Source organism: Aspergillus lentulus, assembly GCF_001445615.1.
Source record: "Aspergillus lentulus DNA, contig: Alt08, strain: IFM 54703, whole genome shotgun sequence".
Lineage (NCBI taxonomy): Eukaryota > Fungi > Ascomycota > Eurotiomycetes > Eurotiales > Aspergillaceae > Aspergillus > Aspergillus lentulus.
The window spans coordinates 3,561,489-3,577,230 of NW_028322118.1; the positions used below are offsets into that span (position 1 = coordinate 3,561,489).

Consider the following 15,742-nt stretch of genomic DNA (forward strand, 5'->3'; position numbering starts at 1 on the left):
TCTGTCCGTTGCTTATTGGATACAGTTGTACTGAGACACCTGTCCAGTTATCCACCCCGTTGCCAGCACCAACCTCTTCATTCCAGCAATATATTGCACCCAATCAGACAATCCTCGACGGTCTTGCCACTGGGTTGATCTAATGAACCGGTCCAACGTCGTAGTGCCTTAGCTCACGTTCGATAATTTGGTCAGCCAGTTCCATGAGACAAGGCGTGTACTAACCTCGAAAGAGGATTTCCCTTGGCCGCTGGTCCGGGGTCTGCACCAATGTCTATGCACGAACTGGCATACCCCGGATCGGACGGAAATGAGTCTCATTATTGAAGTCAAAGCGAGGCAATCCTCTCGATGCAAGGTGATGACACATGTGACTTGACACCAGCCTCCAGGATGAGATTAAATAGTCCTGGAATGGTACCTCGAGGTATCTGTCTGGTTGATATTTCCTCACCTGCTGTAAGTCCGTCGCTCGTTACAGTAGTACTCGATCGTCTCTCGCTTGGCCTTTGTTTACACTCATCACAGTCGTTTATCATCTGATACTGTTTGGTTGCCTCAATGCGGTTCTCTGCGTTAACTTCCCTCCTCGCCTTGGGAGCCTTCACCGGCGTCCTCGCGACACCCACCAAGGTCTCCAGGGCACCCTCGCTGGTGGAGCGTGACTTTGCCGCGGTCACCAGTGTTGTCGCTGCCATTTCGTCCAAGGTCGATGCTCTGGATGCAAACATCAAGGCCTACACTGGAGGCGATACGTCCGCCATTGTGGGCGCTTCTGCAGACCTTATCTCCACCATCAACGATGGCACTTCCACGGTTGCGGCCCAGCCAGCGCTGAGCCAAGCTGACGCTCTGAATCTGGTGAATCCCATCTTGGCTCTGACCAGCAAGGTCAAGACCACCATCAACGACCTCATCTCCAAGAAGAGTCTGATCGTCGAGGCCGGCGCGGGTCCTACCACCTATAACCAGTTGCTGGCCCAATACACGGCCTCCTCGAACTTGGCTACGACCCTGTCTAGCAAGGTGCCGGAGGCTCTTAAGCAAGTCGCTCAAGAGCTGTCCTCTGGAATCACCTCGGCCATCCAGACGGGTATCGATGCTTACAAGGATGTGGGCACCCCCCCGACCACTACTACTTCGCCGACTTCCACACCTCCTACGACTACCCCTACGACTACCTCTACGACTACCCCTACGACTACCCCTACGACTACCCCTACGACTACCCCTACTGAAACCTCCACTCCGTGCGAGACTACTACCACTACTACCACTACTACCACTACCCCTACCGTAACCTCCACTCCATGCGAGACTACCACCACTCCTACTGAGACCTCCACTCCGTGCGAGACTACCACCACTCCTACTGAGACCTCCACTCCGTGCGAGACTACCACCACTCCTACTGAGACCTCCACTCCGTGCGAGACTACCACTACTACCCCTCCTCCTACGGAAACCACCACTCCATGCGAGACTACTACCACTACTACTCCTCATCCTACGGAGACCACCACTCCGTGCGAGACTACTACCACTACTACTCCTCATCCTACGGAAACCACCACTCCGTGCGAGACTACTACCACTACTACTCCTCATCCTACTGAGACCACCACTCCGTGCGAGACTACTACCACTACTACTCCTCATCCTACGGAAACCACCACTCCATGCGAGACTACTACCACTACTACTCCTCATCCTACGGAAACCACCACTCCGTGCGAGACTACTACGACTACTACTCCTCATCCTACTGAGACCACCACTCCCTGCGAGACTACCACTACTACCCCTCCTACTGAGACCACTACTACCACTACTTCTCCTCATCCTACTGAGACCTCCACTCCCTGCGAGACTACCACTACTACCCCTCCTACTGAGACCACCACTCCCACTACACCTCCTACTGAAACTACCACTACCACTCCATGCGAGACTACCACCAGTGTCCCTGTTCCCCCAGTGACCTCCACGTCCACCACCACCGCTACCGAGACGACCCCCTGCCACGAGTGTGAGGGCACCACCAGCGTCCCGAACCCACCTGGCCACACCACCCTGACCACCTTGACCACCGCCCCTGCGTGCACGACCTGCGGTGGTGGTGGGGAGCAGCCCACTCCTCCCGTCGTGGTTCCTCAGCCCTCTCCCTCCAGCCCTACAACTATCGCTCCTCCTGGAGGACTCTCCACCGGCGCAGCCAGCAAGCTGGGCTCGTCTCTTGGCAAGGCCATGGCTATTGCTGCAATTGCGCTGTTGCTGTAAATGATCTAGCCGATCATGGAATGAGATGGACACGAGGATGAGAAATGAAGGAAAGGAAAGGATATTAATGTCTACTTATAATTTGATTTTGTGAGGAGGAATGTTGATATGAGCTTGGTGATATGATTGTATCTATTTATCGATTCAGTCTGATAGTAGCTAGTAGCTAGTAATTCGATTCGAACCCGGAATTCTTTTCCAAAATGTCTGAATCCCGGAGAATTCCTGACACGAATAGCATGCCACATACATCACCCGGAATGCACGCCAAAGCCTAAACAAACACCCCTTGCTTGACGCGCAGGTATAAATGTCTTACACTAACTGGACTTCACCAGATAAGCAGAACATCCTGATACTCTAATTATTTTCCGAAACCCAATACCTAAAGCAAAATGTACCTCACCACCATTGCCCTAACCGCCCTCGTCGCGCTCACCGCAGCAGAGGGACCAGTCCCAACTGTACGTCCTCCATTCTGACACTCTCCATTGCAGAGAACTAAGTGTACTTCAGGTCGTACTGCAAATGCGAAACGGGCTCACGGTCCTTAGCGGCTTACCAGGGAATTGTCTCTCTTATTCTGTGCATCAGTGCGTCTACGCTACCCATGCCGCATACCCATGGCAAAAAGTGCAATTGCTGAACTAATGAGGCATAGACCTGTGGAAACTGTCAAGATTAACACGCCTTGTCGGTTTTATGAGTGAGTGCTTCCTCCCCTTCCGATTGATGTGTGCGAGCTGAGCTAATGGATTACTATTTCAGTGAGATCCACTGTGCCGGGAATGGAACGGATTATTCGCCTGAGACGGAGATCCCTGTGGGGGCTGTGGGGGAGGTTGGGAGTGTGCAGTGCGGTGAGGAGGAGGCGGAGAAGGAGGACTACTAGCATTCTGTTAGATTGTTCTTGGAATGGGAGGGATGTAGTTGGTGTAGAGTTGAAAGGCTCCGTCCGCTTGGATATGCTGGATATCGTGCAACCGTCTAATTAAGGTTATTGATCATGAATTTTGTTCTCAATCCCTGAAAGACCATCCAGGCGTCCCATTTCCTCCGCTTGATATCATCTGCTTCGCAAACGAGACCACAATCGGCACAGCACGGCGGAACACTCCATGGGAAGAACCCGTTCCAGCAGAGGAAGATGTGTTCGGTGTCCGAGCAAGTTTCCGAGCCCGTGCTCTCCTCACTTCCATCCTCGTCGTCACTGCCGCTGCAAGATTCCCAATCTGAATCTGCGGAAGCAGAGCCTTGCACCGGCTGGACGTCTTCGGAGACACCCTCCCTGCCCAAAACATCCTTCACAGACAGCCCAACCCTCTCCACAGCCAAGCACCACTGGAACCAAATCCGTGGAGAACTCAGCGCAAAGTCCGACGGAGTGTGTCCGTATCCGTCTCGCAGATTCGGGTCGCATCCCGCCTGCAGCAGGATGCCGAGCCGTGTCTCTAACGAATCCCCCTCCAACTGGCCGTGCACAGATTCCGGCCCTGAAAACGCCATGGCCAGATGCAGCGCGCCCTCGCCGAGGTGGGACGTTGCGTGCGGATTTGCGCCCCATTGGAGAAGCTCCCGGAGCACCACAACTCCGTGCCATCGTGGGATGCAGGCGTTGTACAAGAGTGGGGTGAGGCCGTCGGCGTTCTCGTGCTCGATGTCACAGCCACTGCCGACTAGTAGATCGATTAAGGCGACGATCTCTTCCTCATTGATGAGCTCAGAGCCGGGAAGCGTATGGCTGACAGTGAAATGGAGGGGGCTGCCACCGAGAGCGACGGAGTTGATGTCGCAGCCGGCGGAGATGAATAGACGGAGGATACGGTAAAGGGTTGCTTTGTGGATGGTATAATTGGTTGCTCGGTACCAGAAGGCATTTCGTACGTCGTAGATCGCGTTTGCTCCGTCACTAATCTTGTCAGATGCTGCCCGGTTCAGAGCTCCAGAATGGACCTACCTGCGGCAATGGTTGGGGTCTGCTCCTTCATTGAGAAGGAGGTCACACATCTCGAAGCGAAGGAGTCGTGCCGCAAACTAACCGGTCAGATTGAACGACGCTGGAGACTGGAAACCTACAGATAAGAGACTCTCATTTTCCGTATTTCGCACGGTGGGCGAAAATTCCCTGCTCTTCAAAAGTAGCCGTAGCGATTGTATGTCATTGGCCTCGACACATGTAAATACAGGCGATGTTGTCTCGACGATCGCGTAGGCTGAGACATGTCGCGTGATTGTGGGCTTGCTCAACCCGTCATGAAGCCTCGAAAGCGAAACAAGAAGGCCATCTTCTGCCACCTGTGGATTGGGTGCCAGGAGAAGAAGAATGTCAGATGCACGGGCGGATTTCGAGTCAGCATCTTTGGTCCACTGGACCCGGATGGATACTTTGCCCGCGGGAGAATCTTGGAGCACAACCTGCGATGATACAATCTGCTGAGTAGGTTGCAATCTGTTTCCTCGTTTGTTAGGAATATTGCCTGCGATATGCCGTCTAGAATCACGGGGGACAGTGTTGCTTTTCTGCGAACTCATCTTGATGGCGGTCGCGGCTTTCTCGTGGCTACTCGCGAGCAGACTCTCCAGCTCAGTTCGAACCCACTGCACATCTATATTGGACAGCTTCTCATGTCCCGGTTGCGGGGTCGACAACAACTGTAATGCTTCTCGGACCTTGGATTGGAGCAACATCAGAGGCAGAGAAGCGCGTTTGACATCTTCAAAGTTGTCCCAGTTGTCCATGGAAACTTCTATCTTGTCATCCTGCTTTTCGATGCGTATTTTCATAGCTGTGAGCTGTGCCATGAGCGAGTCGATAGCCTCGAGAGACTGAGAAAAGTCAGGCCGGTCTTGACCTTTCTCTGACCAAGCTGCAGACCTGTCGTCGATATTCGACAGAGGTATCTGACTACTGTCTCTGATAGTCGACACAGCATCATGAATACTATCCAATCGCTTCTGAACAGAAAGGTCATTGAAGCTAGTCACCGTCAGCCTTGAACCAAAGGTTTACGGGTGGATAGACAACTTCTACCTTCCCAATATCTGCAGATTCATGCTCAACTGCCTCTTGCACCTATCCAGATTCCGAAATGAACGCTCCAACTTCCCTCCAAGCACCAATTTGACTCTTCCTCCCACCATCTTCAGCTTCTGCTTCGTACGACTCGACTGAACATCGAGGTTCTTGGCCACAATGGCGGAGATATTATCATACTCTTTCTCCAGGGATTTGAGAGTTGAGTAGATATGCATAACCGGCGAGGTCTTCTGCAAGCTCAGTGAAGGCAATCTGTTCTGGTACTCATCACAGTAGCGATGGACATTTTCGAGGAGGAACTCCACCTCGTGCATCTCCACCTGCAGCTGTTGGATTTCTGCGGGGACATTCTTTACAGCCGCAATGAGCTGGTATGTTTCCTTTCCGATGCGACATATTGTGTCGATGAGGCCGATGACGGCAGCGAGATTTGCTGTGAGCGATAACGGGTCCATAAATCCATCAACTTTTGTGAAGTTGCAGGTTCATGTTGAGGATGGATGGTGGGGTACGAGCTGGAAACAACGAGGCTGAGCTGAGCGAGGCTGAGTCTTCGTGTTGGTGGGTATAAATATCACCCAATTTCCCATCTAGAAAGCGAACACGGCAAGATTTCATTTTCTACTTCAGAGAGCGTACACATTGCAATCAGACGCAATGGATTCTTCCGTCAAAACCCCAGGCTACGACCGCTATGCTGCAGACTTCATTTCAGTTGCGAACGGCCCCTCATCTCTAAACTACTCACAGCCTCCGCCTCAATACACTCCTCGTGATCCGTATTTCATGGCAGGGCAGACACTCCAGACCGCCACGCAAAGCGAATACTATTATTCCCGACCGATGGCCACACTCGAGTCGGCGAATTCAACTCGGCAGGATGAGTACCATCACTACCGAACCAATCCCTATTTCTATCACAACCGTGATACGCCTCCGGCAGCGGACCGCAATGGGCCAGTAGCGTCGCAGAACGAGTACCACTGCTACAAGAACCAGCCCGACTTTTATCACCATCGACGTGATGGTTCGACAACACCTCAAGGCTTCCCGATGAGGATGCAAGCGGCTATGCCTACGGCCACTGAGAATAAACTAGGCCAAGTGGCTCAGCAACGAGGCTTCTACTATACTCGGCCACAGGCGAGGCCTCCGCCAGCGACCGGGCAATTTGTTTCACCTGTATGACAATTCTAAAGTCCTAGAAATTCGTATGACTGACGAGGATACCAGCCGGTTTCGCAGCAAGCATTCACGACTTCGATGCGGGATGCTTATTATCATCGACGGGACCAGGGAAATTTACGAAAGTAATGACGGTACATAATGTTGTCTCTGACCTGTCAGTTTATAAGAGAAAGCGGTATCTGGTATACCTTCACGAGCAATGTCAATATTTATCTGAAGTCCAATGACGGAGACTGAGCCCTGGACCACACAGCTGTACATACAAGGCAGGCAATCAGGACAATCTTGCAATACCAGTTGCAACGAGTTATAATATCAACCGCTGCCTTGCTCAGCTGCTCTATGATCGCCCCACGCTTTATTTCGCCGCGTCTCCCCTTCGCGATCTGCATCACGCCGTCTATACAGTGAGCAAGGCGCGAACTTTCCGTCACTGCAGCCGCAGTAATTCCCGGATTATGGAACTTTTCCTCGTACGAGTAGCGGGTCTGGTCCAAACGTCCTCGATGCATGACTGCCAAAAGCTCCAGTACCAGAGACCGAAGTTCTGACGTGTCTCTCTGTGCTTGTTTGCTTTCCGGAGTACCGATGGCCTTGCGGCAATAAAACGCATCGAACATCTCCATGCCATGTTCGCAGATGAGGACGAGTATAGAGCCGACGGCAAGGAGAAGTTGGCAGTTGGGGGATTCGAGAGGTTTGGACACTGCGGGATGCCTTGTTTCACGAGCTGTACGATCTGATGCAGGTGAGAAGGCAACGTTGTAGTCGTTGTCGATCTGGTCACGGTGCTATGGATGTAGAGGCGTCCAGGCTATGACTGAGGACGAAGTTGCAGTAGTATTAATTGGAGTTGGTGTTAAGCTGTTGTAGTTGGAAAATCCGGGCTGCCTTATGCGCATATGCATGGGTCGATGTATCAAGCGTGTCAAAATAGAGAATATCTAGAATATCAGACGGAGCTTTGGGGTTAATACGATGATAGTTTGCGAAGTATTCAAGCCACTGACCTTGGCATACCTTCATAGACTGAAGAGCACTGCTTGTGCCGTCAGGCACTGTAATCTGAGATCAGTTGCTGTTGAAACTGCGTCTAAATCCACGTTATGACTAAATTTCTCTAGGTCAACCGTCAATGGTGTAACCTCGTTGAAGAAATTACTGTATCATCAGCTTCATTGTCAATTAGAGCACTGCGAAGTAAACACCTACTCTCGTGTAATGTGTCTTAGAGATTGGAAGTCTCTAACAGAGAAACACCAGGCGCTGGCAGGGTAAGGCCGACGTCCATTCTAAAAGGCTTTGTCAATATAACTCCCTCACTACTAGTTACCCCCATTAGCGGCTTTGGTGATTTTGTCATACCATCCTTCTTCACAGCGTGCCTCCAACAACTTCTCCTGTATCAGGAAGGAAAGTCCTAGGTAACCGATCTGGAAACCCATTGATCTTAAACCCCTTCAGAACCGGCGCGTCCAAGCTATTTACTGTGTCAGTGATAAGATCGCACAGACTGGATGCGTTATAGATGGCATACTTCTTAATCACCCGGCCTCGACCTGCTCCATGTCATGGTGATTGAGTAAACATCTTGCCTCTCACTCATGGAGGCTTGGTTTATGAGAGACGGTGTAGTCATGAGAAAGAGGCAGATGTTCTACCAACTCGCTATCATGCCTCCTTCATGCAGCATCTCGGTGATTGATGGTCCTTTTGCATAATATCTTCTTAGCAATTGTCGCTTACCATCATCAATTTGGTCGTAGTGGAGCTGTGATGTTTCTTCAGCGTCGCCACGCAGCATGGCAGCGCCCTCAACCAGGTGGCAAGTCTGCGAGGTAAACATCCCCAACTAACAGCTCATTTTGCGGGGGAAGCCAAGCTGGGTTAGGGAAACGGCTTTCTTCCGTGTGTTTCCAAGTCTCAGCGTGCTAGAAGTGACTGGTTATATCGGCGCGGAGCATAGTTCTTGAGACAAGAGAATGAGGCAGAAACTTGTGGCGGTTGGCGAGTGAAACTATGAAGCGGAGCCTGACAGAGTGAAGAGACTGGGTAAGAAGGGTGTGTCTTCTTTGCCTATAGGCCTCGTTGCAATGGGAAACCCGCGTCCGGGGTACAGTCGCACCTAGTAGTTGCTCCATGAGTGATCATCTCGGACCTGCAGACGAGGCAGGACGACTCGAATGATGCCAAACAGCAAAGAATCGCTCTGTGGTGTTCATCTTGGGCTGGCAGACGACACCGGCCGAAGCTCGAACAGCCAAGCACTCAATAGCATTAATGCCTCATATTGTGAAACTAGAGACAGGGCAGACGATCACAGTGCACGTAGGCAGTCATGCAAGTCTGATACACAAGGACGTATAATTCGACATGAGAAGACCGCTGTCTTGGATATACCTCTACGATATAGGACAGGATCAGCAGATGCCACTGCGTGCTGCAGAGTATACTTTGATGCGCGGAGAATTATGGACATCGGCAGTTGGGGGACAACTGCTGCCGTGCTGGGCTGACAAGGTTCTGCACTCTAGCACTCCGTACGGAGTATCTGGTAGTTGATTCGCTCCCTCCAGAATGACCAGTCCCGAGGCTTTCAGCTGTGCAAATCATCTCGCAAGCTAGTACTGCGCTGATCTGCCCAGTCTTGACGGGATATCACTGCCCCTGTATTACGCAGCGCACATGCGGCATGCACTAGATGCATGTATGTGGAAAGATCGGTGAGAAATCGGCTAATGTTGCTTGCCAGACTGGTACTAGGCAGACCAGCGGTCTCAGATTCTCAGTGCAATAAGACTTGTCTCTGCTAGTTAGATTCTGTATGATTATTGGTCCCTGATAGTCTTATAAGTGTGTGGAGCTGATCGACGATGTCTATCCCCTGCCATATTCATGCAGTCGTAACTGCCTGCAGGAAAGGAATTACACTCTGCTCCTCTCAGCTACGGTAGTGCCGTACCTATCCACAGGATGTATAGCCAGAGCCCTCAATTTGGACGGCTAACACTTCCCAACTTCCCAAGCAACTGCAGCAGAAAGGGTAGGGTTGAAGGGAGGAATCAGGAAGAATTTGGCTGCGGATATATAAAGCTTGCTACAGAAGAGTGGTGATCCTCGATGTATCCTTAGCATGAAGAACACGCTGGATCTACAGTGTAGTCAAGGTTCACCCCGTAAATTCATCGCCGTTATGGTAATACTCCGTGTATGCATCCTATTGAACAAATGGAACAAGGACATTCAGTCAATCCCCCTATCGTAGCTGGTGAGAACTGAGACGCAGGTGAAATGCCCGCCGTGCTATCTGATAGGCTGGGATAATGGAACAATGGTTGGCTGGGCTGCGCAAGCCAGCGCGTTGAGTTTCACCGAAACTTGTGCCTTCTTTAAGGACGAAGGTACCCCTGCAAGGACGCAAGGCTGATAAGGGTTTGTTTGTTTATGCTCCGTGCACAATGTGTATGGACGAATGGCCAGGTTGCAGAAACCATATGCATCCTGCCAAATCAGATCCTGATGATCACCACCCCGTTTGCTGGCTGCTTACGTAGAATACGAGACTTCTGCAACTCCAGAACGCTGAATGATGGCGAAGGGCTGCACGGAAGGGGGGAGATCCGGACTCCGTATTTCTTCAGGAAATCTCTCATGATTTCAGGATGCATCTGTCGTGCAGACCGTTCCTTATCTCGACTCCGCACATATTAGTAAAACAGATTCATCTGTCCTGCAATTCCTACAGCCTAGGCACCTGCGTTAGTCATCCCTCCCCTGAAGTCTAGTCTCCACAGTCGTTTTCTGTCCTCTGCAGGCTTCGGTCCGCAGCTGAAGAGTTTCACCCCCAGGGTGCTATCACAGTGGATCTTGGTGTCGAGGAGGAAGATGACCGTAGGACTCTGTTCCATCCCTTCCGGCCTATCAGTTTGTTCCTTGGAGGATTCACAGCCTCGTCGACTTTAACTTTAGCCTTTGTTTTTCCAGGCTGTGGTTTGGTATGGTCAAGTTCCAGACGCAGACAGACTATGGCATAGTTGGCACCAGGATCAGGAGAGTTCTGAATGTCTAGTAAGCGAACCTATGGATCGACATCAGACAGGGAATACCAATCACCAGTGAGGCGGTCCTTGACATAGAAAGTTTTTGCCACTAGTTTAGTTTGATGACAAGATCTTTGGCTAAGAATGGTTGGGCTTGTATGCACGGGGACGGCAACATTCATTTCCGGACGAGTATAAGCCAGTGAGGTCATCTGAATAAACCGTGTTTTAGAGTTCGGCTTGCTTAATGAGCATATGCTATAAGCCTGGACTCTTGGAATCCTCCACTATTGTCGTGGGGATCCGCCGGCTAAAAAGGGAGCCGTTATTCAGGCACGATTCCATTTGGACCATTCTCGGCCCAACCATGGATTCACCTGTAGCTTTGGCGATGTTAGTTTCACGGCTAGATGATGATTCGTCGCCTGGCGATTGCCAGTTTGACTACGGACGTTAATCCGTCGATTCCAAGACTACGGTTGCTTCGCAACGTGGGCTAGTCTGAGAGTGTACCAGACGGGTAGATACATATTCAGCAAGCTGGTGAAACGCTCTCTGGATGCAGCATCAGACCATGTGGCAGTGCAGATCCGACGGGCAAGGCGACCAGAACTCGGCCGTGAAGACAGGTTAATCTGGACTGGCCATCCACACCCTCCGTTTAATTAAACTTTCGACATTGGGCAGACTGGTGATGATCGCCTCCTGCTGATCAGTTCTTGGCCAAACGAGGCAGTGTGACACCTTATGACCACCGTCACTGGTCAGGGATGATGAAATCAAAATAATGATATTTATCATCCGGTTTATCTGAATCTAGTTGTGACTAAACCATTGCTGCTCCTTCGACTCGAGAGAGTACGACTACTCTGTAATCGGTCCAATAATAGTTCATCTCTGGAAACATACTCGAACAAAGCCAAAACCAGTGTCCAGACAGGCACTCAGGATCGATAAAAGTGCGACGGCATGTGGAGGTCCAGTCGATCGCCTGATCCTGAATCCCCAGTAGCGACGGGACGGAGTCTTGAACAGAGTTCCCCTGCCAGCCGTGTCTTGAAAGGCCAAGCTGCTGATTGGTAATCCCCAAGCCATGGCTGTGCAAACTTCCGCTAGTCTTGTAAATGTCTGGAAGCGATTCTGGAGTAACCAGCGGGTCCCTTTGACCAACAATAGTCCACAGATATTCACGAAACATGAAGACTGGAATTCTATTCCATAGTGCATGAGCCAATCAGGTTACATTTTCGGATGGCCTCCGCCGAAGCCCCGTTTCTATCTCCATAAAAGATGCGGACGAACCAGGACCGTTGTGGGGGGTTGACGGAGGCCCGGAGAAGAATGGCAGATGTTTGGCCATTTTTCTCCCCCTTAGACTTTCTGCAGACCGCATTTTACTGAGAATCGTTAGCAAGCTTTTTGACGATTTCCGCTTTGGGAATTCACATATCCCGACGTTAAGGGTCGCATGATTGCTAGTCGGATTAACTTCGGACGAAAGCAGATAGCTAGCCATGTGCCGACACCAAACTTTCCACGATTCGAGACTTCACTGCTTGGTAATATTTGAACGTTTACCTTATGTGTTTGGTAATCGAATAATGCATTCTGACGACTTAGTGAGTGGGGAGATACTCTCCCCACGGGCTCCGCTGTGCTGCCCGAGCAGAAACACAGATACTATCTACTTTGTACATGTTATTCCGTAAAGGGGTAATAGTCTAGAGAGTGTTGATTGGACTCGGGATCTGAACTGGACTGACCCTTGACTGCTTCTGGAAGCGAATTGCTACTTTCTCGGAGGGAGGACCATTTCCCGCCCAAGGCGCTTCGATCGCCATTTACCGCCAATGCTTCGATGTTGGTCGTCGTGGATAGGACATGTCATTATTGACTTTGCGCGAACCAAAAAGGACTCCAATAATTCTATGGAATGATCATGGCAAATACTCGCTTCCAGCAATGCCCCAATAAAGGGCCTTTTTAGATCTTCACCGGAATTACCAAGAACGGCCTTAGCCCCATAGGAAAGTTTAGTTACTACCTTACTTTATACCTGATCAGTAACCACGGGGTACCTTTGCAATCCACCTTCGTCATCCATCATCGCCCGCCGGTATCGTCCGGTCCATGAGTGCGGTTTGCTCCGTATGGCTCCAGATAGATACACTGAGGTATGAGCATGAGTGTCGTATCGATAACTATCGTGATGCTCAAAATGTGTAACTTTAAGTAAAGCTCCTCCAGTGATAGGCCGCTCAGGGAACTGGGGAAGGTAACGGCAACACAGGTAGTCAGCCACACTTCTCTATTTGACTATCCGCTGAACGCCATTCCTCCCGGAGAAATCGAATCTGAAAAGGATAATTAAGAACAGGGCGGGAAAGTAATAACACAACTGGAACCGTTTTCTTGATCATTGCGTATCCCCACGGCAAACTGGTTGGTGGCTGGCTACAGCTAAATTTTTGGGGGCCAAAATAGGACTGAGAGAAATTCTCTGCATATGGCATGCCGCCTTTAAAGATCGAAAAAATAAAAAGAAATTATAGACCGAAATTGGCAATATTAATATACCCGTCAGAAAAAAAGAAGTCATTCATACGCATGATCATCGTCTGATAATTTGGGTACTATATCAGCTTGGGAATCTGTCAGTATGGATACCATTCCAGGCGCTCTTCGAACGGCATGGATTGGACGAGCTCTCCCAGTAGTCAGGCAATAACGAGCCTGGTCTTATCGCCATGTGGTTTGGATCGTCAACACCCTGTAAGATTAATCTATTTAGTCACAAATAGTCGAAACCACCCGCGAGGCCATCCTCGTGGCTGACCCAATTTCGCCAAGTAGAATTGCACTACTACCCGGCTTTGTTCCGTAACCCGTCTCTATTTGGATCGAAGAAACAGACGGGAGATGCAGCATGTTCATCCTGGCCCCCAAAACCAACCATCAGCAGCCAATCACAGTCCCCAAAAATGGAAAGCTGTGGGAATCGTTCAATGAAAATGAATTCGAAGACCATCCAAATCGTGGCGCTCGTTAGCCTCTTGGGGCTGAAATTATTCTCATTCCTTTCGGAATAAAAGCGCTTACTCCTGGTTCATCTTTTTCCAGGAGCTTGTTTCACTTCAACGGTTGCGAAGCTATCTGTACACCCGATGTGCACCCGATGTCGTCGTAGTGGTTGTTGTGGGTCTCTGGGGCTTTCAGACTCTGTCAAGTAAACAGAGGCTGAAGGCAACGACGTAGGTCCAGGCTTCGAGCAGATCATCACGACGGGGATCTGCTCGTAGCATAGAAAGAACGGATCAACATCGCACTTAGCACTATTCTGTCTTTGGTTGTAAAGCGCGTCCGCGTCACCGTTAACAGGTGTGTAGTCAAATCGAAAGAAGACACAGGATCTAGTAGAGGACAGACGACATGTTACGCAGAGCGACTTGCTCAAGCAATGCTATTGACGACCAGAAAGCAAGAAACCAGCCAAAAGAGTACGGACGATGTTGGTTGAGCTGTTCGGGTAGAAGAGCGCATGACGGAAGCCGTGGCAGTGAACCTGGGATGCTTACTTTGCACTGGAAGTGCAGTGACCACGTACTAGACAGATAATACCGGAGTAGTAATGATTCTAGTACTAAGGTAAGATTGAGTATTCAACCTAATCAGAAGCTGAGTCTCCGTCCTCACGTCCAGGTCTCCCGGTTCCATTGCGCTTAATTCCATATCTGTTTAACATACATTTAACCCACACCCCCCAGGACTCTTAAGTACCTACTTCCTCACCCTACTTTCATGCCTTGAGCAGCATAAGGTTGGAAACATACCGCTGCCACTTCGCAGCTTATTCTTTCTGCGTTCATAGGTACCTGCAACTCTTGCTGACTTGAGACTCACCGTACACTCCGACTTCGGTTTCTTTACCTTCGTCCCTCTTACTCAGTCCATACTCTATATATTTCCACAGTTTCGCCGTGATAGTTTTCTCGCCGACTTGCTTCTCGTCCTTTCAAAGCCCTCTGGCTCGACTACATCTCGCTGCACTTTTTCTCTGGTATCGAAAAGAAGGATATCGTATACAGTCCCCTCACCAACCGCGCTTATCAACACGACAGTCATACAGCGGCTCCTCGGCAATACGAACGTGCAAGCCTCTCTCACTCCAAGCCACGATTAGGCGATTGATTACCCATCACTTTTCGGGTTGCCTCTGTCGCACTGTGTCATACACCGACGACACCATCTTGCACTATTTGCTGTGTATCCAGCTAAAATTGCTGTCAATTGTCTCTGATTGCTGGGAAGTCAGCTTGACCTTCCAAGGAAGTAGAACAGTTCAACGCCGGTTTTACTATCAGGCTATTGTTAAGAATCTTCTTGGAAAGAGCCCCGGCCTACTGTCTCTCGCCTGGCGCAGTTCAGGCTTGATCCAAGTATGGCACAAAACACGCAAAGTACGCCCCGTCCCAGGCCATCCGTTTCGTAAATTACCAGTCTAACTCATGATGACAGGCTATGGCTGGCACAATCGATCATCACACCCTTTGCAGTCGCCTTCAATAGGCGCTGATCAGCAGCTATACTCTCCTCCGCCGACGCTTCCGCCGGCTGGTTTTGCAGTCGGCTACAATCCCCAACAGAGCTCGCAAAGCTACTATCACCCAGCATCCTCTTCGCAATATCTCTCACAACCGAACCTTCCACATGATCGAAACTGGCCTAGAAGGCAAGCTGGCCCTATCTGTCCGTGTTCTAGTTTAGGCATGAAAGGCTAACCATGCTCATAGTTCTGCTCCACCATACACCTTCCCTTCCCTTTCGGGGAGCCCTCCAGCGCTTCCAGATCATGGATATGCTTCACCGTAAGTTGCTCTGAGGAATTGCGACTAGTTGAATGGTTTACTGATCTTGTTAGTCCACCATACATGCCCCAGCAGTCAAATTACATGCTGAGCCAAAGTCCCTTACTTCCGTAAGTAACCCTTGACGAAAATCAGCTTTCAACTGGCCGTCAGCTGACTGAACTGTCTATTGTAGGCCACATCCGAACCCATTGCCCGTCAGTCCTCCAGCGCACATTGTCGGGCCCGCAGAATCGTTATATTCGTCTCCCGAATCCGTTCCTGCATCCTCAGACGTGGACCGCCAAGTACGAGTTATCAGCTCTCGGCCAAAGCCGCAATGTTGGGACCAT

General features: G+C 50.4%; 4 protein-coding genes across 4 annotated transcripts; 3 read left to right on the forward strand and 1 right to left on the reverse strand.

The window, feature by feature from the left end:
- Positions 1-561: 561 nt before the first annotated feature.
- Positions 562-2,280, forward strand: ALT_4369 (cell wall mannoprotein 1 family protein; the record flags this gene model as incomplete). The annotated part of the gene is made up of 1 exon (XM_033564530.2): positions 562-2,280. The coding sequence occupies one exon, from the start codon at positions 562-564 to the stop codon at positions 2,278-2,280; it is 1,719 nt and encodes a 572-aa protein (XP_033420421.2).
- Positions 2,281-2,675: 395 nt separating this feature from the next.
- Positions 2,676-3,172, forward strand: ALT_4370 (uncharacterized protein; the record flags this gene model as incomplete). The annotated part of the gene is made up of 4 exons (XM_033559956.2): positions 2,676-2,744; positions 2,797-2,873; positions 2,942-2,986; positions 3,049-3,172. 4 exons carry the CDS (start codon positions 2,676-2,678, stop codon positions 3,170-3,172), a joined length of 315 nt encoding a protein of 104 aa, XP_033415847.1.
- A 95-nt stretch (positions 3,173-3,267) lies between these two features.
- ALT_4371 (ankyrin repeat domain-containing protein) lies at positions 3,268-5,772 on the reverse strand (the record flags this gene model as incomplete). Its single annotated transcript, XM_089599735.1, has 4 exons — positions 3,268-4,189; positions 4,238-4,314; positions 4,357-5,257; positions 5,354-5,772. 4 exons carry the CDS (start codon positions 5,770-5,772, stop codon positions 3,268-3,270), a joined length of 2,319 nt encoding a protein of 772 aa, XP_089456073.1.
- Positions 5,773-5,974: 202 nt separating this feature from the next.
- Positions 5,975-6,631, forward strand: ALT_4372 (uncharacterized protein; the record flags this gene model as incomplete). Its single annotated transcript, XM_033559954.2, has 2 exons — positions 5,975-6,499; positions 6,551-6,631. 2 exons carry the CDS (start codon positions 5,975-5,977, stop codon positions 6,629-6,631), a joined length of 606 nt encoding a protein of 201 aa, XP_033415845.2.
- Positions 6,632-15,742: the final 9,111 nt, after the last annotated feature.